The sequence below is a fragment of the Propithecus coquereli genome, unplaced genomic scaffold, assembly GCF_000956105.1.
Source record: "Propithecus coquereli isolate 6110/MARCELLA unplaced genomic scaffold, Pcoq_1.0 Scaffold166, whole genome shotgun sequence".
Taxonomy (NCBI): Eukaryota; Metazoa; Chordata; class Mammalia; order Primates; family Indriidae; genus Propithecus; species Propithecus coquereli.
The window spans coordinates 2,673,117-2,694,251 of NW_012141191.1; the positions used below are offsets into that span (position 1 = coordinate 2,673,117).

General features: G+C 43.2%; 1 protein-coding gene across 1 annotated transcript in view; it reads left to right on the forward strand.

Moving 5' to 3' along the window:
- Positions 1-21,135, forward strand: part of TRPM3 (transient receptor potential cation channel, subfamily M, member 3) — a 338,389-nt gene that overhangs the window by 260,954 nt on the left and 56,300 nt on the right. Inside the window, exons 19-22 of the mRNA XM_012641622.1 lie at positions 2,269-2,409; positions 8,907-9,035; positions 14,017-14,268; positions 20,388-20,562. Coding sequence (XP_012497076.1) covers positions 2,269-2,409; positions 8,907-9,035; positions 14,017-14,268; positions 20,388-20,562 — 697 coding nt within the window. The remainder of the gene's footprint in view (positions 1-2,268; positions 2,410-8,906; positions 9,036-14,016; positions 14,269-20,387; positions 20,563-21,135) is intronic.

Consider the following 21,135-nt stretch of genomic DNA (forward strand, 5'->3'; position numbering starts at 1 on the left):
GCCCAAATATCATGTAACCTCAGCGTTTCTTAAGGTTAACAACCAATATTTTTAGAACTTTATTGCTGTCTACTGTGCTATATCTGTCATGAAGATTGACTCAGCTCACTGATCAAAATAAACACTTAGATAGGCCTTAGTGCGAAATCTTACCTATCCATTAACTCAACACACTTTTCTAGCCAGAGGTCCACAAAGGCATGGACATTACCTTCTCCAAAAATCCTATTTGTTACAAGGAAATCAGCTGTGATCATTACATATTGTAGTAAAGTAGTTATTACAGGCAATGATCCAAGTAGCTGTTGAAACTAATATTTGTATATTTTCCGTAAGGTGGTTTGAAACCAGAATTATCTAGTGGTTATCTTTATTCTCAACTTCAAAACAAACAAATTGTCTCTATAATTAGATCTGTCAACTTTAAACTCATATTCCCAGTACTCTATCTTTTCCCAAATCCTTGTCAGCAAAATCTCAAGTTAAGCTGCTTAGGCTGGAATTAATGAAATATCAAAAATGCTTTATTCAAACCCATGAAAGACAAGCTTTTGCAAATGCATTCATGTTGGAATATATCTGAATAACAGAGGCAAACAGGTGGCTGTTTTTGTTTGGCAGATACATGTCTCCATTTATCAGGACTTCCACAGTCCCGAGAAGTTACAAAGTTTTACCCTGTTCTCACATTTAATAAAAATCTCCAAACTCTGTAGAACTAGTCTTATCCTAGAACAATATTGAAAAATTAAAGCCAAGAAATTACACTGTTATAGATTCTAATAAAACTTTTTTTTCTAGCGAGAGATCTCAACTAGATGATTTCAGCCAAGAGTATCCAAGAAGGTCTGAGTTTCCTTTAATGACTGGCTAATATTTACTGAGCACTTATTAAGTACCAGATGCTAATTGATTTGTAGGCCAATCCTATTGCAGGTGCTTTATTACCCCATTTTACAGTTGAAGAACCTAAGACTTAGAGAGGCTAAAACTCTGTGCATGGTGCCACCATTTCTAAGTGTCCAAGTTCGGACTCAGTGTCCCATCTGAGTGGCACAAGACCAGAACACTTCTCCACCAGAGTCTCCAGCTATCTTTGAGACATTCTGTCACTTGCTACCCAGACAGACATGTGTCTGCCTTTTTTCAAGTCCTGCCTTTTTTGTGATGTTAAATCATTATTGTTATCACTGCTGCTGTTGTGAATGAGGAGATAATTCCATTCTCAAGGAAATCTCCAGCGACTTGGAGATGAGGACTTCTCTGGGTCAGCCCTGACTGGGGCCCTTCTCCTAGTCCCACCTGGTTGCAGAGGCAGGTAGTGTGCCCAGGAGTCACCATGAAACTAATACCAGCAATAATTCAGGTTTTACAGGGTTTGAAATCTGGGAGCCTAAGAGTATATGCCTAAGAATTAGAAGATATCCCTAAGCTAACTGAGCTCTAGGCACTTCAGATAATTCACCTCTTCGATACTCACAATCCTTGGAGAAATTGCGTATTCTGATTCAATTTACCTTTGACTTAAGAGTCATTTAGCATGGGTGGAGACAGAATTTGAATCCATATCTAGCCTATTTCATGATAGCGATGGGAAGAGAGGGGAGAGAGGGACAGATTCCTGAAGCCCGGTCTTCCCAGGCTGCATTCTGTCTTCCCCTCGGAACTCTGGTGTCTTCTATCACCTGCATCTTCCAGAGGTCTCAGGATGAAAGAGAAGAGAATGGTCAAGAAATATCCTCTGTGTCAGGCGTGGTGGCTCACGCCTGTAATCCTAGCACTCTGGGAGGCTGAGGCACTAGGATTGCTTGAGCTCAGGAGTTCGAGACCAGCCTGAGCAAGAGGGAGACCCCATCTCTACTAAAAATAGAAAAATTAGCCGGGCATGCTGGCACATGCCTGTGGTTCCAACTACTCAGGAGGCTGAGGCAGGAGGATCACTTGAGCCCAGCAGTTTGAGGTTCCAGTGAGCTATGATGATGCCATTGCACTCTAGCCAGGGTGACAGAGCAAGACTCTGTCTCAAAAAAACAAAAAAAAAAAAAAAGAAAAAGAAATATCCTCAAGACCTTCTATCTCAGGCAAAGGGTAAACACAGATTATATGTATAGTGCAAATGCACATTTACAGAGGGCACAACCTCTAAATCTCTGGGGCCTTGGGTTCTTGGGTTCTATGGGCATCCTTTCCTCATCTGTAAAATGAGCACATTGAACTGTGCACCCTCCAGAGCCCTGCTGTGATGGTTTCAATTCTCTTCCACTGTAGGCAATGCTGGGACGAAACAACGGAGAGTCCTCCAGGAAGAAGGATGAAGAGGAAGCTCAGAGCAGGCACCGATTAATCCCCTTGGGCAGAAAAATCTATGAATTCTACAATGCACCCATCGTGAAGTTCTGGTTCTACACTGTAAGCATCTTTCCTTTTCTCCTTCCTAATGAATGGGCACCAGGAACACACATCCATTTCTCATGCACCAGTGTGGTTTTCCCTGCAAGTCATAATATAAGTACCCACGGCAGGAATGCAAGCTCCATGACCTTGCTTTTTCAATAGCTTTGCAAGATTTGTGGAGTTAAGAAGCTGAGTTAGGAAGTTTCCACAGGCCACATTTGTTCACCTCTCACAAAATAAAGGAAATGGCAAAAGAGAACTAACAGAAACAGAGGTGAGATGAATATGAGTCTAGTTAGCAGGACAGTAGATGTCCTTTTTCAAAACACTTCCTTGTCCTGGATGGAAGAGTGCCTCCGTTTTAAATGCCAATTCCAAATTTAGGGGGACTTTTGGTGGCTAAGGGCTGAGGAGAACATAGAAGGGTAGCATGTGTGTGTAACTGCTCCCAATCTGTTGGTGTCATCAAACAACCTTTCTTGCTCTGACACAATTTTTTTTTTTTTTTTTTTTTTTGAGGCAAGGCCTTGCTCTGTCACCTGGGCTACCATTGCAGGGGCCCTATCATAACTCACTGCAAACTCAAATTCCTGGGTTCAAGGTATCTTCCTGGCTCAGCCTCCCTGGTAGCTGGGACTACAGGCATGCATCACCAGGCCTGGCTAATTTTTTAATTTTATTTTCTGTAGAGACAGGGTCTCGCTATGTTGTTCAGGCTGCTCTGACACAATTAACATATAAACCATAGCAGCAAAAACTACTCAATAAAACCTACAAGCAAATATTATTTGGGATGCACACCCTACAAACATTTCCTGCCTGGAAAACAATGGGTTGTCCCTGAAATGGCCTCCCGATGGGGTAAAAATGGCTCCATTGTTGGTTTTCCACTTCTACTTTTCAATGATATGTTAAGTTTAAGGTGAGCTCTCAGCTCAGGTCATCTGCAATTCTCTCCAGCCACAGTGGCGCTGGGCCAGATGAAGGATAGTGCATCTGTATTTTTAGCCTTTGTCACCACCAGCTGCACAGCAGTCATTTGAGTCAGCAAGAGGATCATCTGAGTCTGAGCCCAAGATGACTCAAATGACCAGACGAAGTGCTTTACGTGTCGTCCTGTGTGCTAACACTGAGCCCTGGCTTTGAAGCAGAGTTTCTCTACCTCGGCACTGTTGATATTTTGGCCAGGATAATTCTTCATTGCGGGGGGCTGCCCCCAACAAGTAGCATGTTCTGCAGCGTCCCTGGCTCTACACAGGAGCGTCCTGCATCCCCCAAGTACAACCACCAGAATGTCTCCAGACATTGCCAGATGTCCCCCTGTGGGATCGAATTGCCACCAGTTGAAAACTACTACTTTAAAGTATGGTCTTAAAAGAAGATGGGATATTACGAAAATTAAAATATTAGAATTTTTTAGTAAAGTAAAAATCCAAATGTATCAATATGAAAAAGACAGAAAAATTCTCCTCCTCCCCCCTCAAAATAACAGAGGCATGCAAAAATCATTTCTATTTATATATTTTATACAGATCTATATTATTTTTAACCTTGCAGAAAACAGCTTAGTGATGACAAGCATGGACTTTGAAATCCAACAGCCTGGGTGGAAATTCCATCTGTGCCTCTTAGTACTGTGTGCCCTCAAGCAAGTGACTTTCCTGTGCTGTCCACGGTTTCCTGAAGATGGAGATAATAATAGTACCTACTTTGTAGGATTTAGTGAAGAGTAAATGTGTTAAAATATGTAAAGCGCTTAGAACAGTGCCTGGACATGTAAGCACAGTGTAAATGTAACTGTCATTTTTCCCAGGCTATTCATGTTGCACAGCAATAGGTGATCAGTGTTGTGTTCATCCATCCACTCAACAACAGTAATGTCATTTATTGAGCACCTACTATGTTTGAGGCAATGTTCTAGGTGCTATATAAGTATGCTCCATAATCCTAACGATTAAGGCAATTTTACCAACATAATATTTTTACCTGGCCATTCTACAGCCAGGTCCGCCCTTCCTCTTACCCTGTGTTCCCTCAACTGCCTCAACCCAGAACAGGGCTTGGCAAATGATAGCCCTCGGGCCAAATCCAGCCCACTGCCTGGGATTGTGGCCCGCCACCTAAGAATGGTTTTTACATTTTTAAAGGGTTGAAATAAAGTTTTTAAAAGAATATTTCATGACACATGAAAATTATATTAAATTCAAATTTCTGCATCCATAAATAAAGTCTTATTGGAACACGGCCCAGCTCTCGTACTTACCGATAGTCTGGCTGCATTTGCACTACCACGGTAGAGTCGATTTGTAGCCATAGAAACTGCTGGGCCCACAAAACCTTAAAAGATAACTATCTGGATAACTATTCGCAGAAAAAGTTTGCAGACTCCTGAGAGCAGAAAAGAAATCAGTAGAAGTAATCGTATCAATATTTCTAAAAGCTTTGCTGGGAATGCAAATTCCTGGCCCCATCATAGACCCAGAGGAGTCAAATCTTCTGGAAGGTGCTTGAGAGGCTGTGTGTTTAACAAGCCTCCCAAGCAAATCCTGTGATTAAAGAAGCTTGGTACACACTGCTTTGTTTGCATCATTTGCAGCATGTTGGGAAGCTGCCTCTTTGAGGGACGGGGGCCTATGTGTCCAACTCTCTTCTGAGTGGATCCCCCAGATGTATCCAATTGTGTTTACACAGCGACTCTCAGAAATCCATATTCACGTATTGACAAAGCCCAGGCCTCAAGGGAGTGAACTGGAGATGAGGTATGCCAGCCTTTCAAATTGCCAGGGATGCTTAACAATAAAATTCATTTTTAGATGGAAGGCCCCATTTGCTTTTGGTTGTGTTCTTCTCTGGAAGAGTGTTTCTCACTCTGATTTCCAGAAGTGTCCCCTTCTACTCTGCCAGGGTTCTGAAAGGTCGGACACCCCTCATTTCCATATAACTTCACTTCTCCATCTTAGCAAGTTGCCCAAGGAGCAGGTTGGGTTCTCTTCTGTTCCAAGAAAAAAGGTGGCAGTGATCCTGCTGGCTCCCAGACCCAGTTCGTGAGCCCATTTCGAGTGTCCGGCTGGAGAGGATTCAAGTTCAAGGTGCGAAGTGGCCGCAGGTCAGAGGATACGGCATGCACCCAGCGTTTCCCTAGCAGTGACAAACTCTTTCCTCTACAAGGCCATGTGCCCCCTCTGCTCTCTAGAGACGTTAGAAAAGGCCCAAAAAGAAGTGAGGAAGAGCAAAGCCCCACCAGGGATCCACAGCAAACTGCAGCAGGCTTTGGTGCTTGTGTTTGATGGCTTAGGAAGCATGCATCTTGGTTAATGGAAAATGTAAGAAAAATATATATATAACAAATAGAATACAAATTTTTATAGGACTGCCACTGACAAATAAGAATCATAAGATTATATTTTTCTTCAAAATCTTTGACATTCTACACGCAGGTTGTTAAAACTTACAGAATACACACACACACACATACACACACACACACACACACACACACACACACACACAGACAATTACAGCATTAAAGCATGCCATGTTAAGATGATCTGCAGCAAGGCGGCGTGAATGCTGGCGAGTTCTGAGATAGGTTGCTTCCAGAGTAGCAGCCAGTCCTCGGTTGTGCCATCTAAACATGCTTAAGACCCTATTTTCAGAAGTCTATATTTAGGGAGTTATCCCAAAATATGATATGGTAGCTTAACTATGGGAAAAGTTCATTCCAGAGTAACTGTGACTTAAGGAATGGGCAGGAGCTAAAAAGGATGAACAGCAGCATAAACAATAATGAGGACAATTTTAAAAAGGAAAAAAAAGAGGAGAGGTATGAATAGCTCACAGGGGATTGAAGGGAAGCAAGGGCTGAGGTAAGGAGGAGATAAGAGGAACAGCAGAAGCATCTTGAAAAAAGGGGTGAATATTAGCCATTCGTTGGGGCCTCTGTGATGTGCTGAGAGATAGATAGATGATCCCCAATCCTTCCAAAGGCCCCATAAGGTAAGTAGCAATGACCTCCGTTTTACAGAATGGAGGCCCAGGCGAGTTACGTGACTTGCAAAGATGGTACAGCTAGGAAGTGTGTGAGCCAGGATTGAAACCTATCCTACCTTCCCCCCACCGAACACATCAGGTCTGTGTTCAGAGGACAGGTGCAGGCCGGGCACGGTGGCTCACGCCTGTAATCCTAGCTCTCTGGGAGGCCGAGGCGGGCAGATTGTTTGAGCTCAGGAGTTCGAGACCAGCCTGAGCAAGAGCGAGATCCTGTCTCTACTAAAAATAGAAAGAAATTAATTGGACAACTAAAAATATATAGAGAAATTAGCCGGGCATGGTGGCGCATGCCTGTAGTACCAGCTACTCGGGAGGCCAAGGCAGGAGGATCGCTTGAGCCCAGGAGTTTGAGGTTGCTGTGAGCTAGGCTGACGCCACGGCACTCTACCCTGGGCAAAAGAGTGAGACTCTCTCTCAAAAAAAAAAAAAAAAAAGAGGACAGGTGAAAGTGAGAGGAGTTACTTGAGTACTGAAATGCAGAGTTTCTAGAAGAATTGTGTGTGTGTCACTGGGCCTACCTGTGACAAAAGAAGATAATGCTTTGGAATATTTTGCAGTGAACTGGGAAAACTGATAAAAACCAGGGCAGTTAACAAGATTCATTTCACCTAGAAACAACAGAAGTTGATCCAACAAAGAAAAGGAAGCAACCAGAAAGAGAGGAGTATTTCAAGTCAGAAGGAGGCTGACAGTGTATTTTAGAGTTTTAATCATTGAAGTCCTTTTTTTGCATTTTGTAAAATGCAAAGTCCTTTTTTTTTTCTTTCTGTATTCAAGGACTACAGAGTGAATGCCAGTGTATTATAATGACAAACAGAAACCATATGAACCAAGTTCCATTTTGAGCTGATTTTTAAACAGTGTCCTACATGATTTTAACTAAACTCTTCCATGAGAGGTTTTCAAGAGTTGCTAATGATTTTGAAGACAGGGAAGGGTAGGAACCTGGGCACGGATTACAGTGATAGTCCTGGGTAGGGTGGGGGAGAAGAGCAAACACTCGGGTGGAGAGTGAGCCCCGCTTCCATACGTGATCACATTTAGTTCCCACATATTCTCATCCTTTAAGAGATGAGGAAATTATACGCAACAGCTGCGTCTGCAAATGTGACCGCGTTATAGGTCTCAGAAATACCTCTGACTCCTATTAAGAATCTATTTATTCTCTTACAAAAACAGAAAGGGAAAAGAAAGGAAAGAACAGGAAGGAAGGGCCCTGTTAGTAGAGAAGCAGCATTTTTCTCCAGTGTCACTGTGTGTCCCCAGCCAGCTGCAGCTTCCACCACCTTCTAAGCTGCCCCCGGGACTCCAAAGTCACGCAGTACCTCCAGAGCTCTCAAGACCTCAATCATTTTTCCCACGCTGTGTCCTATTCTTTGCAATACCACTCTGAAGAGTGCAGAAAATTTGAATAGACTCACTCTGAGTTCCAACTCCCAGCCCCTGAGGCCCCTAAGGACAGTACGTTCCTTATTCCACTCGAGGCATTACCTAGGGAAGGTTTAGCTTCTCTGCCATTTTCCCTCGGGGTGACTTTTCTCTCAAGGCTCCTCAGCCTCTCAGGCAAAAGCCTCACCGGTTTTCCTACACTCCACTCACCTTGACACAATTGAGTCCCCCAGTGACGGTCCCCAAACCTGAACCCTGAGGAGTTTTTCCTGGACGTTCAGCAATTCGCCACTCACATCAGGATTCAAGCTCAAGGTGCCAGAGACGCGTGAGGATTAAACCCCACTCCAATCACAACAGGCCCCAAAGACTCATTCCTTTCTATAAATTGCATTGTCTTCCCTCGTTTCATTTCGAAGAAGCAGACACCAGAAAGAAACATTGCAACTTGGGTAGGGCAGGAAGGTGGTGCGAACCAGGTAAAACCCTCCCAGGGCACTGACAAGCCAAGCACTTTCAGGTAGGAGGGGGAAAGATGACATTAGCTCAGAAGAGAACTAAAGTGGGGCCTCAAGATAAAGTATGGGCTATTTTTATGTTGGTTTGACCAATGTACAGGTATTACACGTGTCTTCCTCTCCTTCTCACAGACATTTATTCTGCCTGGCATTCACGAGGCAGAAATCCACTGTGCCGTCCTAGTTTAAGAACCTGAGGTCCACGCATGAGCAAGAGCAGCCGCAGACAGATGAGGTTCCCCTTTTAGCCAGGAAGACACAAAAAACCAGGCAATTAACTGCAAAACAAAATGATGCATCCTGACACACAGGCGTGAACAAATTACCAGGATGTCAGAAACACATGGAAGGGTCAAAAGAAAGATTGCATATTAAATTATTGCAAACAATACAGTCTTTTCTAATCCTTTTGCCAGTTTAGAGCTTGCGGGTTCATTTTGTGGTGAATTCTGTGTCCCACTAGCTGACCTCGTTCTGTGCTGCCGGGCGGTGGCCTTGCCCGGGGCCAGGGCTCGGGGCCTCTGCAGCCAGAGCTCTGTCTGTGTCTCCTCGCAGCTGGCGTACATCGGGTACCTCATGCTCTTCAACTACATCGTGCTGGTGAAGATGGAACGCTGGCCTTCCACCCAGGAATGGATCGTCATCTCCTACATTTTCACGCTGGGAATAGAAAAGATGAGAGAGGTAATAACTTTTGCAAAAGAAAACACAGGAGAAAGACAATGGTTAGTTCTATTTGTGGGCCGGGGTCGCCTGGGATCCAAATTAAACCAGAAACTGTTTCGTCTAATGCTGCCACAGGGCTGCTGCTTTCCTCCTTCGACAAACCTGGGGAGGCTTCACAGTGTGGTGTTCACGGGGCTGTCACCCCACGAGTGCTTAGGATTTTTATTCTAGTTTCTGCTAACAGAAATTTTGCCCACCTCCCACCCCCCGCCAAGAAACCCTTCCGTTGTCTTTGACGACGTTTGCACCTCTCTGTACTCAGCCCTACAAACAGGACTTTCTAAATTTTGCCACTTTTAACTCCCATTTCAACCCCTTAGTCTGGATCTCTTTGGACACAGCCTGCCGGTGCATCTCCAAATGTGTTTCAGCCACTCCACTTTCATTCATTTATTTCATTTATTCTATCGTTTCTTCCTTCTCAACATTTAGCATGCCCCTGCCGGGCACGAGCCACTCCGCTAGCCCTAGGGATCACCAAGGTGAACTGAAAGCAGTTGTTGTCCTTCAGGTTGAGGGTGCAGGGTCCCTCTTTTCTCCCCACTCCCTGTGGCCTAAAAGGAGCCATCAAAAGACCACTCCCAAATGATTTAGTGGAAATCCCAGCTAACCTCAAGGGCCCACCAGATTCAAATAGCCATTAAAATAAATGTGATCAGGTTAAAATCCACAAGAGGGCGCTGCAACCCTGCTCAATGCTCTCCACAAACTCCTGTCTCACTAGAGAAAACCACTGGGGAAGACAGGCTTGGGAGACAGTGCATTCCTCTGCATTTTCCCTGGAACTGCAGCCAGTAGCACAGGCCCTTTCTGGAAGAAATGCTCCCGGTCAAGTCCACTGCACCTTTAAGAGCTCAAGGAACAACCTACCTGCTGTACTACAGTGGGAGGGAAAATATACTGGGCACCAAAAAAAGGATTCCTACAGATCCACAAACGCACCACAAATTCGCCTTCATTACTAAGACAGCTTAAACCTTGGCAAGGGTTTCGGCTCTAGAATGTTTTCCTCCAGAGAAGAGATGCAGTATCTATTTGATGCAATTGTACTGGAATCGTGAAAAATCTTTTTTTGGTTTTTTTTTGTGTGTGTGTTTTTTTTTAAGACAGGGTCTCACTCTATTAAAAAAAAATCTTTTATCTATATTTTGATCCCTTCTCTTGAGTTTTTAAACTATTTGGGGAATATTTCAATTCTAACAAGCATCTCTCCATCCCGAGAACTTAGGAGTGGTATACTAGGTCCACTTTATAAAGGACAGGGTTAAAAAAAAACATGACACGCCTTGCCTTGTTCCAAGTAGTTGTCTACACTGTGGTCTTCCCGTGCACGGTGCTTTTTCTTCTTGACCAGTGTTGTGGGTTTCCCATTTGTAAACTGAACAACAGCAATAAATTTGCTTTGGTCTTTGTGCAGCTCTCTGAGCACCGAGGCCTGCTACTGCCGGGGGCCCTGTTGCCGCACGGCGCCAGCTGGAGCTGTTGTGATTTAACACCCAGACGTGTATTCCCTCCCCATGATAAGCAGAAATGGGAAAGACTCGAGCAGGGAGACTGGAGTTTCTCCAGGGACTGGACCGGGAGGAGACGGGGAGCAGTCTGTCCTCCACGGGCTGTTCTGGTAGGGGCTGCCAAACAGGCGGGCGGCCAGGAACCTCGAGGCCTAGGTATCCGTTTCTCCTGAGGCGGCACAGGATAGCAGAGAGGGCAGGTCAGCAGGGGGTCAGCTGACCACAGCACGGGTCAAGAAGAAAAGGCACCATGAACGGGAAGGCCCAGTGTAGACAACTAGTTGGAACAGGGCAAGGCATTTCATGTGGTTATTATTTTTTGTAATCCTGTCCTTTATAAAGTGGGACTAGCATACCACTCCTAAGTTCTCAGCATGCAGAGATGCTTGCTGTCCTTGCTTCCAGGGTAGCTGTGGGGAGTGAGGTCCACCTCAGTGTCTGACCTTTTCCTCTCTGGCCCAGTGAGGTGGCTCCCTGCCCCCTGCATCTCTGCACTCATTAAAGAGATACTCGACTCCCCAGGGGCGAGGCCCCCACAGGCCGCGTCAGCACACAGGCTCAGACGCAAGATCCTGGAAACGTGGAAATGTTTGCATGCTTCCGTGCCTTCCCGGGGACACACAAGGAGGGCTTTGTGGTTTCCCTGCTGCCCCCATTCCCAGCTCCGCATACTTCTGCCCGGAGTCACCAAAGCCAGCAGCAGCGGTAATCCCTTAATAGCATGCACTGTTTACAGTGCGTCAGCAGACGCGACCTCATCTGGATCCGCCTCCCCGCGACTCTGAAGTCAATGGGGCGGCTGTGATGACATCCCCACTTTGCACGTCTGGGAACTAAGACTCAGAGGGATTAAGCAATCTTTCTGTATCCCATGGCTGGAAGGACAGCGAAGGGTCCGTGTCCACACTCACTGCTCTTTCTGCTCCCCGCGATGCTCCTCAGGGTCCTGGGTTATAAGCAGGCGCCCAAGGGCTGGCTCCAGAGATGAAGGGTGCCAGGTGGGGGGACCCTTGACTTGCCCCTCTGCTTCAACCCAAACTGCTCTGCGTGTATCTCTTTTGTTCATGTTGGGATGTCACACAAACTTTTTTTCACTATTTAAACCTTATACTACAAACCTGTATGTTTAGCAGTTCTAGGAAAGTGTGAGCAAAGGGTTAGCGAGGCTCTACGGCACTGTCCATGTCCCGAGCCCCCCAGACACACACAGATTTTTGCTCAGTTCACTTGGAGCCGGGGGTGAGAGGCCATCAGGACAACAGCAGCTGCAGGAGTTGCTGGTGGGTAGGGCAGTGGTTCTCAAACTGTGGCCACCAGCATGACCTGGGAACCTTGTTAGAAATGTAAATTATCCAGCCCACACCCCTGCCCCAGGCCTGCTGCTGGTTTACAACCTGGACAAACTCCAGGTGATTTTGGTGCACACTAAAGTTTAAGAAAGCCTGGGCTAGGGCTTCGGATGGGGACATCACAGAGGATGAAAAATAAGGCTACCAGGTGGCTCCTGGTGCCTTGCCCATCCTTTGAAGCCCAGCCCTGGCTTACTAAAACTTGCCTTCCTTAGCATTTCAGACCAAGGTAAACCATTATGGTGAAAACAAGGATTCAAACAAACAACTGCAAACAGACCTGTCCCCAGTCTGTTCTCTCCCCTCCTTTGAGAAGTCCTGAGTGAGGGAAAGGGTGCTCATGTTTGAAGAGATGGAAACGTCAGGGGCAAACACAAGCAATTCGGGTAGATGCCCCTGGTGTGCAGCTTCACAAAACCAGATTCCCTGGCTCTTCACACTCTGGAACAGACGGTGGTGCAGGATGGGTGCCACTCCTGCTGTCCAGCGGTGCGTTTCACAGACCCCGGCGTGGCAGCCCCTCTAGGTCGAAGGGAAATTGAGAGTCTCACCCAGCAATTAGGATAAGCAAGGACTAGAGAATTGCTGTCAGGTGCCTATGCAACAATCGGTCAGGTGACAAATATTTGTCGAGTGTCTATGATGTACAAAGAGTCTTCCCTCAGAGTTTACAGTCCAGGGAAGAGAGAAGAATGGATGGATGGATGGATGGATAGGCAGACACACACACTCAAACACACATATACATATCCCTGCATACAAAGATATTTTCATACAGTGATAAACAGGGTAGTAATGTATTAGAGAGTGACCTGGTGACATGGAGGTGACTGCAGCTAGGGTAGTCAAGAAAGGCCTTCCTAAGAAGGGGCTATTTGATCAGAGACCTTGAGGATGAAGAGAAGCCAAATATAAACCTGGGAGAAGAAAGTTCCCAACAGAAGGAACAAGTGCAAATGTCCTGAGCGTAGAATAAACGTGTTATGCTTAAGAGCAGGTGACTATGGCTGCAGGGTAAAGAATAGGGGAGATTATGGTGAGATGTGAAATGAGGCCACCGTAAGGAGTTTGGATTTTTCTCTATTTGTATTTTTGGTTTTTTGCTTGTTTGTTTGTTTTAGAGATGGGGTCTTGCTTTGTTGCCCAGGCTGAGGTGCAATGGTGCACTCATAGCTCACGCTAGCCTCCAATTCCTGGGCTCAAGCGATCCTCCTGCCTCAGCCTCCCGAGTAGCTGGGACTCCAGATTTTTCTCTATTTGTAATGGAAGCCATCAGAAAGTTTAAATATGGGATTATGATAATTTCCTTTAGTTTCTGTTATTGTTCATTTGTCTCTCAAGTCTCTCCTTTTTTTAAATACAGGTATAATTTACCTGTAACAAAATGAACAACTCCTAAAGGTATAGCTTGATGAGTTTTTACCTGTGCATACAACTGTGTAATCACCATCCAGCTCATGGCTCAGGTTTTTAAAGATCATTGTGTGTGTTGCCCAGAGAATAGGATGACCATGGGGGGTGGGGGATAATAACGACGCAGGGATACCAATTAGAAGGCTGCTGCCATCATCTGCAAGATGTGGTGGGACTTAGAATAGGGTGGCGGCAGTGGGGGTGGTGAGAAGTGGTTGGTTAGGTTGCATTTGGAAATAGAGGCGACAGGACTCATTGATGCAGAGGATGGGGGTGTAAACCAGAGGAATGAAGGTGTCTTCCCCAGCAGGTGGCCTGAGAAACTCAACATGGTGAGTGGCACTGTTTACTGAGAGGGAGTGAGACTTTGGAGAAGATCTGCAGCCAATTAGGATTCAATAATTTTATAACAAAACCCTAATATGTGTCTTAGAATTTTAAGACAACCCAAAGAATCAAAATTATTCCTTATATCCGTCTCTGTAATATTTGCACCTGGATTGCCTAAGCTTAACTCAGTGGGAATCAATAGCATGAAAGTATTCAAGTAGACACAGGTAGACAAAGCAAGCGACTTATGTCAGCTAACAGACCAAGCACTATCCAACTGGGCTTAAAATGTAGACAGAAACCAGACCTAACCCCACTCCCCTTCCTGCCTTGTAGATTCTGATGTCAGAGCCAGGAAAACTGCTGCAGAAAGTGAAGGTGTGGCTGCAAGAGTACTGGAACGTCACAGACCTCATAGCCATCCTTCTGTTCTCTGTTGGCATGATCCTTCGCCTCCAAGACCAGCCCTTCAGGAGTGACGGGAGGGTCATCTACTGCGTGAACATCATTTATTGGTACATCCGCCTGCTAGACATCTTCGGCGTGAACAAGTATTTGGGCCCGTATGTAATGATGATTGGAAAAATGGTAAGCAGGAGCCCTGATTCCATGTTATAAGTTCTCAGAGGAGAAGTGGTGATAACAGGAAGAGAGAAATAATTCTTCCAGGCCTGTCAAGGGCTGAATGAGATGGCCCCGGCGGGGGGGGGCGTATTTTCCAAGTTCCTTTGACTACATCTATTTACAAAACTGGAGAATTTAATCATCATTCACCCACTCGCTTACTGAAAAAAATAGAAAGATCATCTATTTTGTGGCCAGACTTACTTACTAGCCTAGGAGCTGGGTATATAAAGACGTTCTTTCCATGAGATTGAAGTTGAGAGAAAGAAAGAGAGAGAGACAGTAGCTACCATACCGTGCAAGAATACTGTAGTAAAGAGAGAGGTGTGTTAAGGAACAACAGGGGCATAGAAAAGAGAATGTAGGTCAGGTTCACACGAAGGTTATGTTTTAGCTGGGTCTTGGAAGACCGATGGGGTCTGCCCTACAAAATTTTAACAGATTTTTAAGATTTTTTTAAAGCTCCTGTATTTTTAAATGAAGTGCTAGAAAAATGTCTTTCCCTCCACAAAAGGAAGGAAAACAGCTTATTTGCGCTGAGCTGAGTGGAGCTGACTTGGGTTGAGTTTCGATCGAACATTAAGTCCTGTCATACATAATGTGTTTTCTTGCACTACTGGAAAATGATGTCTGTTAAGAATGAGATTCCAGAATAATGCTCGTACTTATCTAGTTCTTTAAAAAAGAATCCCTAGTGGTGAGCTGGTATGCTTCCCCACAAATGCTGGGGGCTTGTCCCGATACTCCTTGAGCACACACCAGCTTCCAGATTTTTCCCATAAAGACTAGGACAGCATCTTGTGGATCTGGGAGAACAGCAGTAAATCAGCTCTCTCTCCCAACTCACTAGAGGAAGAAGCAGAGAATGAAGCCAGAACTAGGTCCTTTTTATCCATTCCCCCAGTTTCCCAGGTGTGCCCCCTACCTCACCTTTACAAGACATATGTGGGAAAGCTAAGTGCATCCATCCTACCATGGCAAACACCTTACTGAAAAACCTCTTTACTAATAACCTTCACTTTGCTTCCATTGTATGAGCTATTGAAATCAACAATTAGTCAATAGATATTCCTTATCATCATCACTCGTTTTGCTACGTATATCATTGCTAACTCATTATTTATTAAACATCTGTGTGTGCATGTATAATTCTACCGAAACGAACTTAAATAGCCAAGACTCTTCCTACAAAAGCACTGACAAACTCATGGAAAGAGAGGAAGAATTTGAATTTAAAATGAACGGTATGAGACCTTGAGCAATTTATTTAAACTCTTTGAGACTCAGTTTTCTCATTTCTAAAGTAGTAATGAATAATAAATGCATATCTTGGAGGATTGTTGTAATGAGTAGAAATAATACATGTTTACATGACCAACAGTGTCTGGCTCATAGTTCGGTAGTTGATGAATTGTATCTGTTATCATTATGTCCATATTATATTTTTTAAAGCACAATAAAAAAAGGAAAAATTGGCAAACATAGTTATTCCGCTGTATTCCTAACCCTTTTGTACAAAAGTTTGGCGTTCATAACACCAGCATAATTTAGAGCAAATGTCATCAAACCCATTGTAGAGAGGAAAACCTTGAATTCAGAAGCTTATGGTACTTACCCAAAACTGAACTTCAGTTCAATTGGAGATTTTTAAAAATTTTATTTTATTTCAGAGTATTACTGGGGTACAAATGTTTTGGTTACATAAATTGCTTTTGTACAGTATAAGTCAAAGTTATAAGTGTTCCCGTCACCCAGATAGCGTGTATTGTACCCATTAGGTGTGAATTTACCTATCCCCTCCTTCTCCCTCCCACCTGCTTGATTTCCTATGAGTTATAGAGTAACATATGCGTTTTTTTCCCTAGTCTGAAAATCTCCAATTCCTACAAAATTTTGACTAGGAAAAGAAATGTGTATCCTACTCTATTATACTGCCTGTTACATCATCTTCTTTGTACTTTAACAATAAATTTGAGATTATGGTGAAAATTCCTATGACTAAAAACAGAAAGCTGCTATTTAGAGTCTATGGATGAGGCTTAGAAGATAGAATCTGTGGACCCTCCCCCCAATTTATATATAAAAATGTGTGGGTGTATGAATTTTCTGGACAAAGAGGACAAGCTTACATGAGATTCTCAAATGTATTTTCTCAAATGGACTCGGTGAAAGTGAAGAACTATAACAACTATAAAATTAGGCCAAGTGTTCTCCACCATGACACTATTGCTACTGTAGGCTGGATAATTCTTTGTTTTAGGGGCTGTTCTGTGCATCGTAGGGTGTTTAGCAGTCTCCCTGGCCTCCGCCCACTAGCTGTCACTATCAGGCATATCAGTGAATGTGCACACGCATACACACACACAGCTATGGCAACCAAAAAGCCTCCAAACATTGCCACATGTCCCCTGGGGGACAAAATGGCCCTCTATTGAGAACCACTACATTAGGTGATTGTATAACCCAATAGGTTGTTTTTCTGACTGTTACCTTATTTTATTTTAACAAGTAAAATCTGAAAAGACCCAAAGAAACCAAATATATAACTTTTTAAAGTCTGGGTGACATTTATATACTTGAAATAACTAACGTCACACGAAAGCAGCAAGATTATTCTAAAATCCACGTCTATCACTCTAATAATGGCATAATTATCCCCGGTTTTGCCTAGAACGAAACCTTACTAAGGAGTGAGCAAGAGGGAAGTACTGCATTTTCTCTGCCTTTTAACTTATGAATGACTTCATTTATCAGTCAAGAATAAGTAGAAAATGAGCATATTTGGGGACTTTGCTTCTCTTTCATGAGGCTTTTAAGATAATTAGTTCGATAATTGAGTCACTGATCCAGAAGGTAGATAAAATACGCCTATAGAATTTATCAGGGAGCCAGATGGACTACCAGGCTGGAAGCTTAACAAAATGTGCCCAGATGTGTTTACACTGAAAGCCTCTCAACATTAGGGAGTCCCTATTCAGAAGTAAACAGCCACGTAACTCGCTGCCCTGTATGTAGTCTAGGGACAGACAGCTGATAAGATTCCCAGATGCACGATCGTGGGAGTCCATTTTGAAACCGGTGCTGTGCGTCTTTGCATTGCATAAGAGACGAATGCACCCAACGCCTCAGTGTGGAAAACCTGCTTCTCCAGTGCAATTCCAATTGATCTACAGGTCCAGGATCACTTAACGAAATCCTGACCCCTTTCCTTCATGTTCCACTTCTTAATGGAATTCTCTCAGCCTAGTACTGAGCTCACTTGTATAGTGCAGAATGAAAACAATAATAATAACAGCTATCACTTGCTATGTGCTAGACACCATGTCAGACATGTCATCGTCATTATGTCCCCATGAAGTAGGTCTTAGTGTCCTCATTTAACAATTGAATGAACAATTGAATAAGAGACAAAGAAAGGGACAATGACAAGATTCAAACTTCTGTCTGACTCCACAGCCTGATCTCCTCCCAGTTCTATTAATAATATGTCAACATTGACTTAGAACTTACCATATTAAGTGTTTCACATGTTATCTCATTTAATCCTAACAAAAATAATATGCATTATTATTCTTATTATTGTGCCCATTTTACAAGTAACAAACAAGATTAAGCAACTCTCCCAAGGCCACCTAGCTATCTTTCTTTTTTTAATGGTCAGGAAGGCCTTTATTTTATTTTTTGTAATTATTTTTACTTTGTTTGTGGATTTTTTCTTACCATGTAGCTATTTTTACTAGCAAAATCAGATAAAAAGCCAGGTAGTCTAACACCTGCGAACATATGCTAAACCACTACAGTGTAAACTTTCCTGTATAGAACACAACTGAAAGATATTTACAAAATAAAACACAATCAGCTCTCTTAATACTGAAACAATTGGACAATTTAGCTTTAAAAACAGAGAAAGCCAGCCCCAATTCTCACTAATAATGCTCTGTTTCTATATTCCACTCTATCATATTTTGGGATTTGTATGAAAGCTAAGACTTCTTTAGAATATATGAAGCTGAGTGTTTGGGAAGAATGTTTCTTCCCTTTGATTGTTTTGACCCTTTGAGTTGATATCATGATCAATCTGAACAAAAACAATCCCGAGAAATTTAATTAGAATAGTTTCTGTATTTGATGGCTGAGTTTTCATAGGTCAAACTAGCTCCTAAATCTCACGAGTACACACCTCCCTCTCCCCACCTGTCTTTCAATCAGTGTAAATAAACATAATGTGAAGGACTCGTGTGTGTTTTCTCATTGTTAGAACTTTTTGTAAATAAATGATGAAAGAATGTTACAAAATAAAAAAGAGGAAGAAAGAGGATGAAAAAGAGACCCACGTTTCCTATAAAACTGTTTCAACACAGCTGGCTTGCTCACTTTAAGGGTGTTCTGAGACCACTAAACTTTGGAAGGAATAACTAATTAACTAGCATATAATTTTAAGGACAATTTAAAAATATGAATGAATGTCACATTTTGAGATATTTCTGTTTAGTTTCAAAGTCATGCACAGTACTTGTGAGATGAATGTTGAAGTTGCCTTGAAACTTGATTAATTGACCTAAAATATATTGAGACCCAGTGTCTTAAGGCATACAGGAAGGCTATAATGTTTGAATTCCAATAACAGGAACCATAGAATGTCCTCTTTTAAAATAAAAATGTAAAGTTCATTTGAAGTCTTCATTGTCATTGCTAAAATTAACATGTCTTTCCTTGTGGATGGATGGACATCCCTTCAGGAAGTGTGATATCCAAGAGAAAGTCTTTTGTAGTCGATGTTTTGATGCAAGATAGAAACCAATCTCCAACTAGATTAAGCCTAACGGCGCTGTACTGACTTGTAGAAGGGCGTGATGGAACTGGGCTCAGGGCCTGCTGCAAGCAGGGAACCAACCACTGTCGGGATTTGCTCTCTTTGTCTTGCATTTCTGCTTCATTTACTCTGATAAGTTTCGATAGTGGAGAACTCAGCCTCAGACACTCTGAATTTATATCATTAAAGAGAGGAAAAGAAAACTCTCTCCCAGCTTCGGTTAAATAAAAAACAAAACAAAACAGGACACTGGTTGGCCTGTCTTGTGTCACCTGCCTACCTCCCATCTCTCCTGCCAGGGGACAGAGAACCATGATTAACCCAGCCTGGAAAACATACCTACCTTGTGGCCAAAATAGGTAGAAACTGTTTCTAAAAGACAGAGGTAATGGGTTCTGGCCAGGCAAAAATCAATAGCTACTGCATCCTCATCTATTGTGGGTGATAAAAGGAAGGCAATTTGGCATATGAAACAGATCCCACATAATATATATCATAGAGACAAACAAGGAAGAAAGGAACAAAGAGGAAGAAGAGATAACATTGTATTAGAGTGCAGCCGGGAGGATCTTATAAACATGTCAAGATGAAAATCCATCATTTCAACAGCAGGTACAGGTATGGGTCATTAGGCCACAGGTATTAATGCCCAGAAAAACAACCTCCATAGCCAATAGGAGACCCTGCAGGAGAAAGAGCACTTCTCTGACAGACCAGCTGATGGTAGAACATCATGCAGTGGGGTGGGGCCACAGGAATAAGACAGAATATGATGGATATTTGGTTTGTCCTAGCTTTGTTTACAAGCAGTTATTTTCTTGAGCTTTCCAACTTTTCATTAGCCTTTCAGAACTTAGAGAGGAAATTTACAACATTGCAGTCATTCTTGGAATAGTTCAACTATCCCAATTCCAATTTCACTAAGAAGAAAGAGACCCAAAGAGGACACTTGCCTCCCCCAGGAGCAGAGAAAAAGTTAGTACTGGGTTCGCCAAGCCTGTGTGTTATATGACTCCCGTCCCTAGAATGGACTGGGTCCCATAGACAGCAACGAAAATGAAGGGGCTCCATCGTGCATGCATTTTTTTAAAAAAATGTTTTTTGAGTTACTGATAAGATTCTGTGGACATGACTCCCTGTCTAAACACCCCTTATTAGTAGTCCAGAAAGTGGATCTCTTCCAAAGGTTTCCATCAACGTCAGCATTCATAAGTACACTCAATCATACGGATTTTCTTTTGTTTCTCCCTCTGCTTCCCCACCCTTCCAGATGATAGACATGATGTACTTTGTCATCATTATGCTGGTGGTGCTGATGAGCTTTGGGGTCGCCAGGCAAGCCATCCTTTTTCCCAACGAGGAGCCATCATGGAAACTGGCCAAGAACATCTTCTATATGCCCTATTGGATGATTTATGGGGAAGTGTTTGCGGACCAGATAGACCGTAAGCAAGTTTATGATTCTCATACACCAAAGTCAGGTATTTAAATTCAATTGGGTTGTATCTTTTCTGAGTTCATTTGTTTGTTCTCAATAAATGGCTCAAGATAGAGGACCGATTCCTAGCTTCCTATCTTGGAGGAAAAAAAACAAAAAACAACAATTACAGAAGGTGAATATACAATTTTAGCAAAGCAGTCCTTGGGTGTTTCTTTAGGTACATCATGTTCTGTGATACAAATCGACATTTGGCATGCCAAATTGGATCAAAAAAATGAACCATTTAAAAAGATCTAAATTATTTTGTGATTCAAAGTCCGAGGGCCATGTGTTGAATATTTCAGTATCAGGATATGTCACTATTCCCCACCCTTATCCCAACCCCCAGCCTTTAGAAAATAAATTTCTTGAGTTTGACTTTGGAACAAATAAACAATTCTCAATTTTGCCATCATCAAGAGTAAGGGCAAACATCTGCATGGTGTTTTCCTTGCACTGGAAACTATTCTCTAACTCCCTTTCCCACTGTCTTAAATTATGTGCCATTGAGACTCATAAGAAGCCAGTATTCACTGCC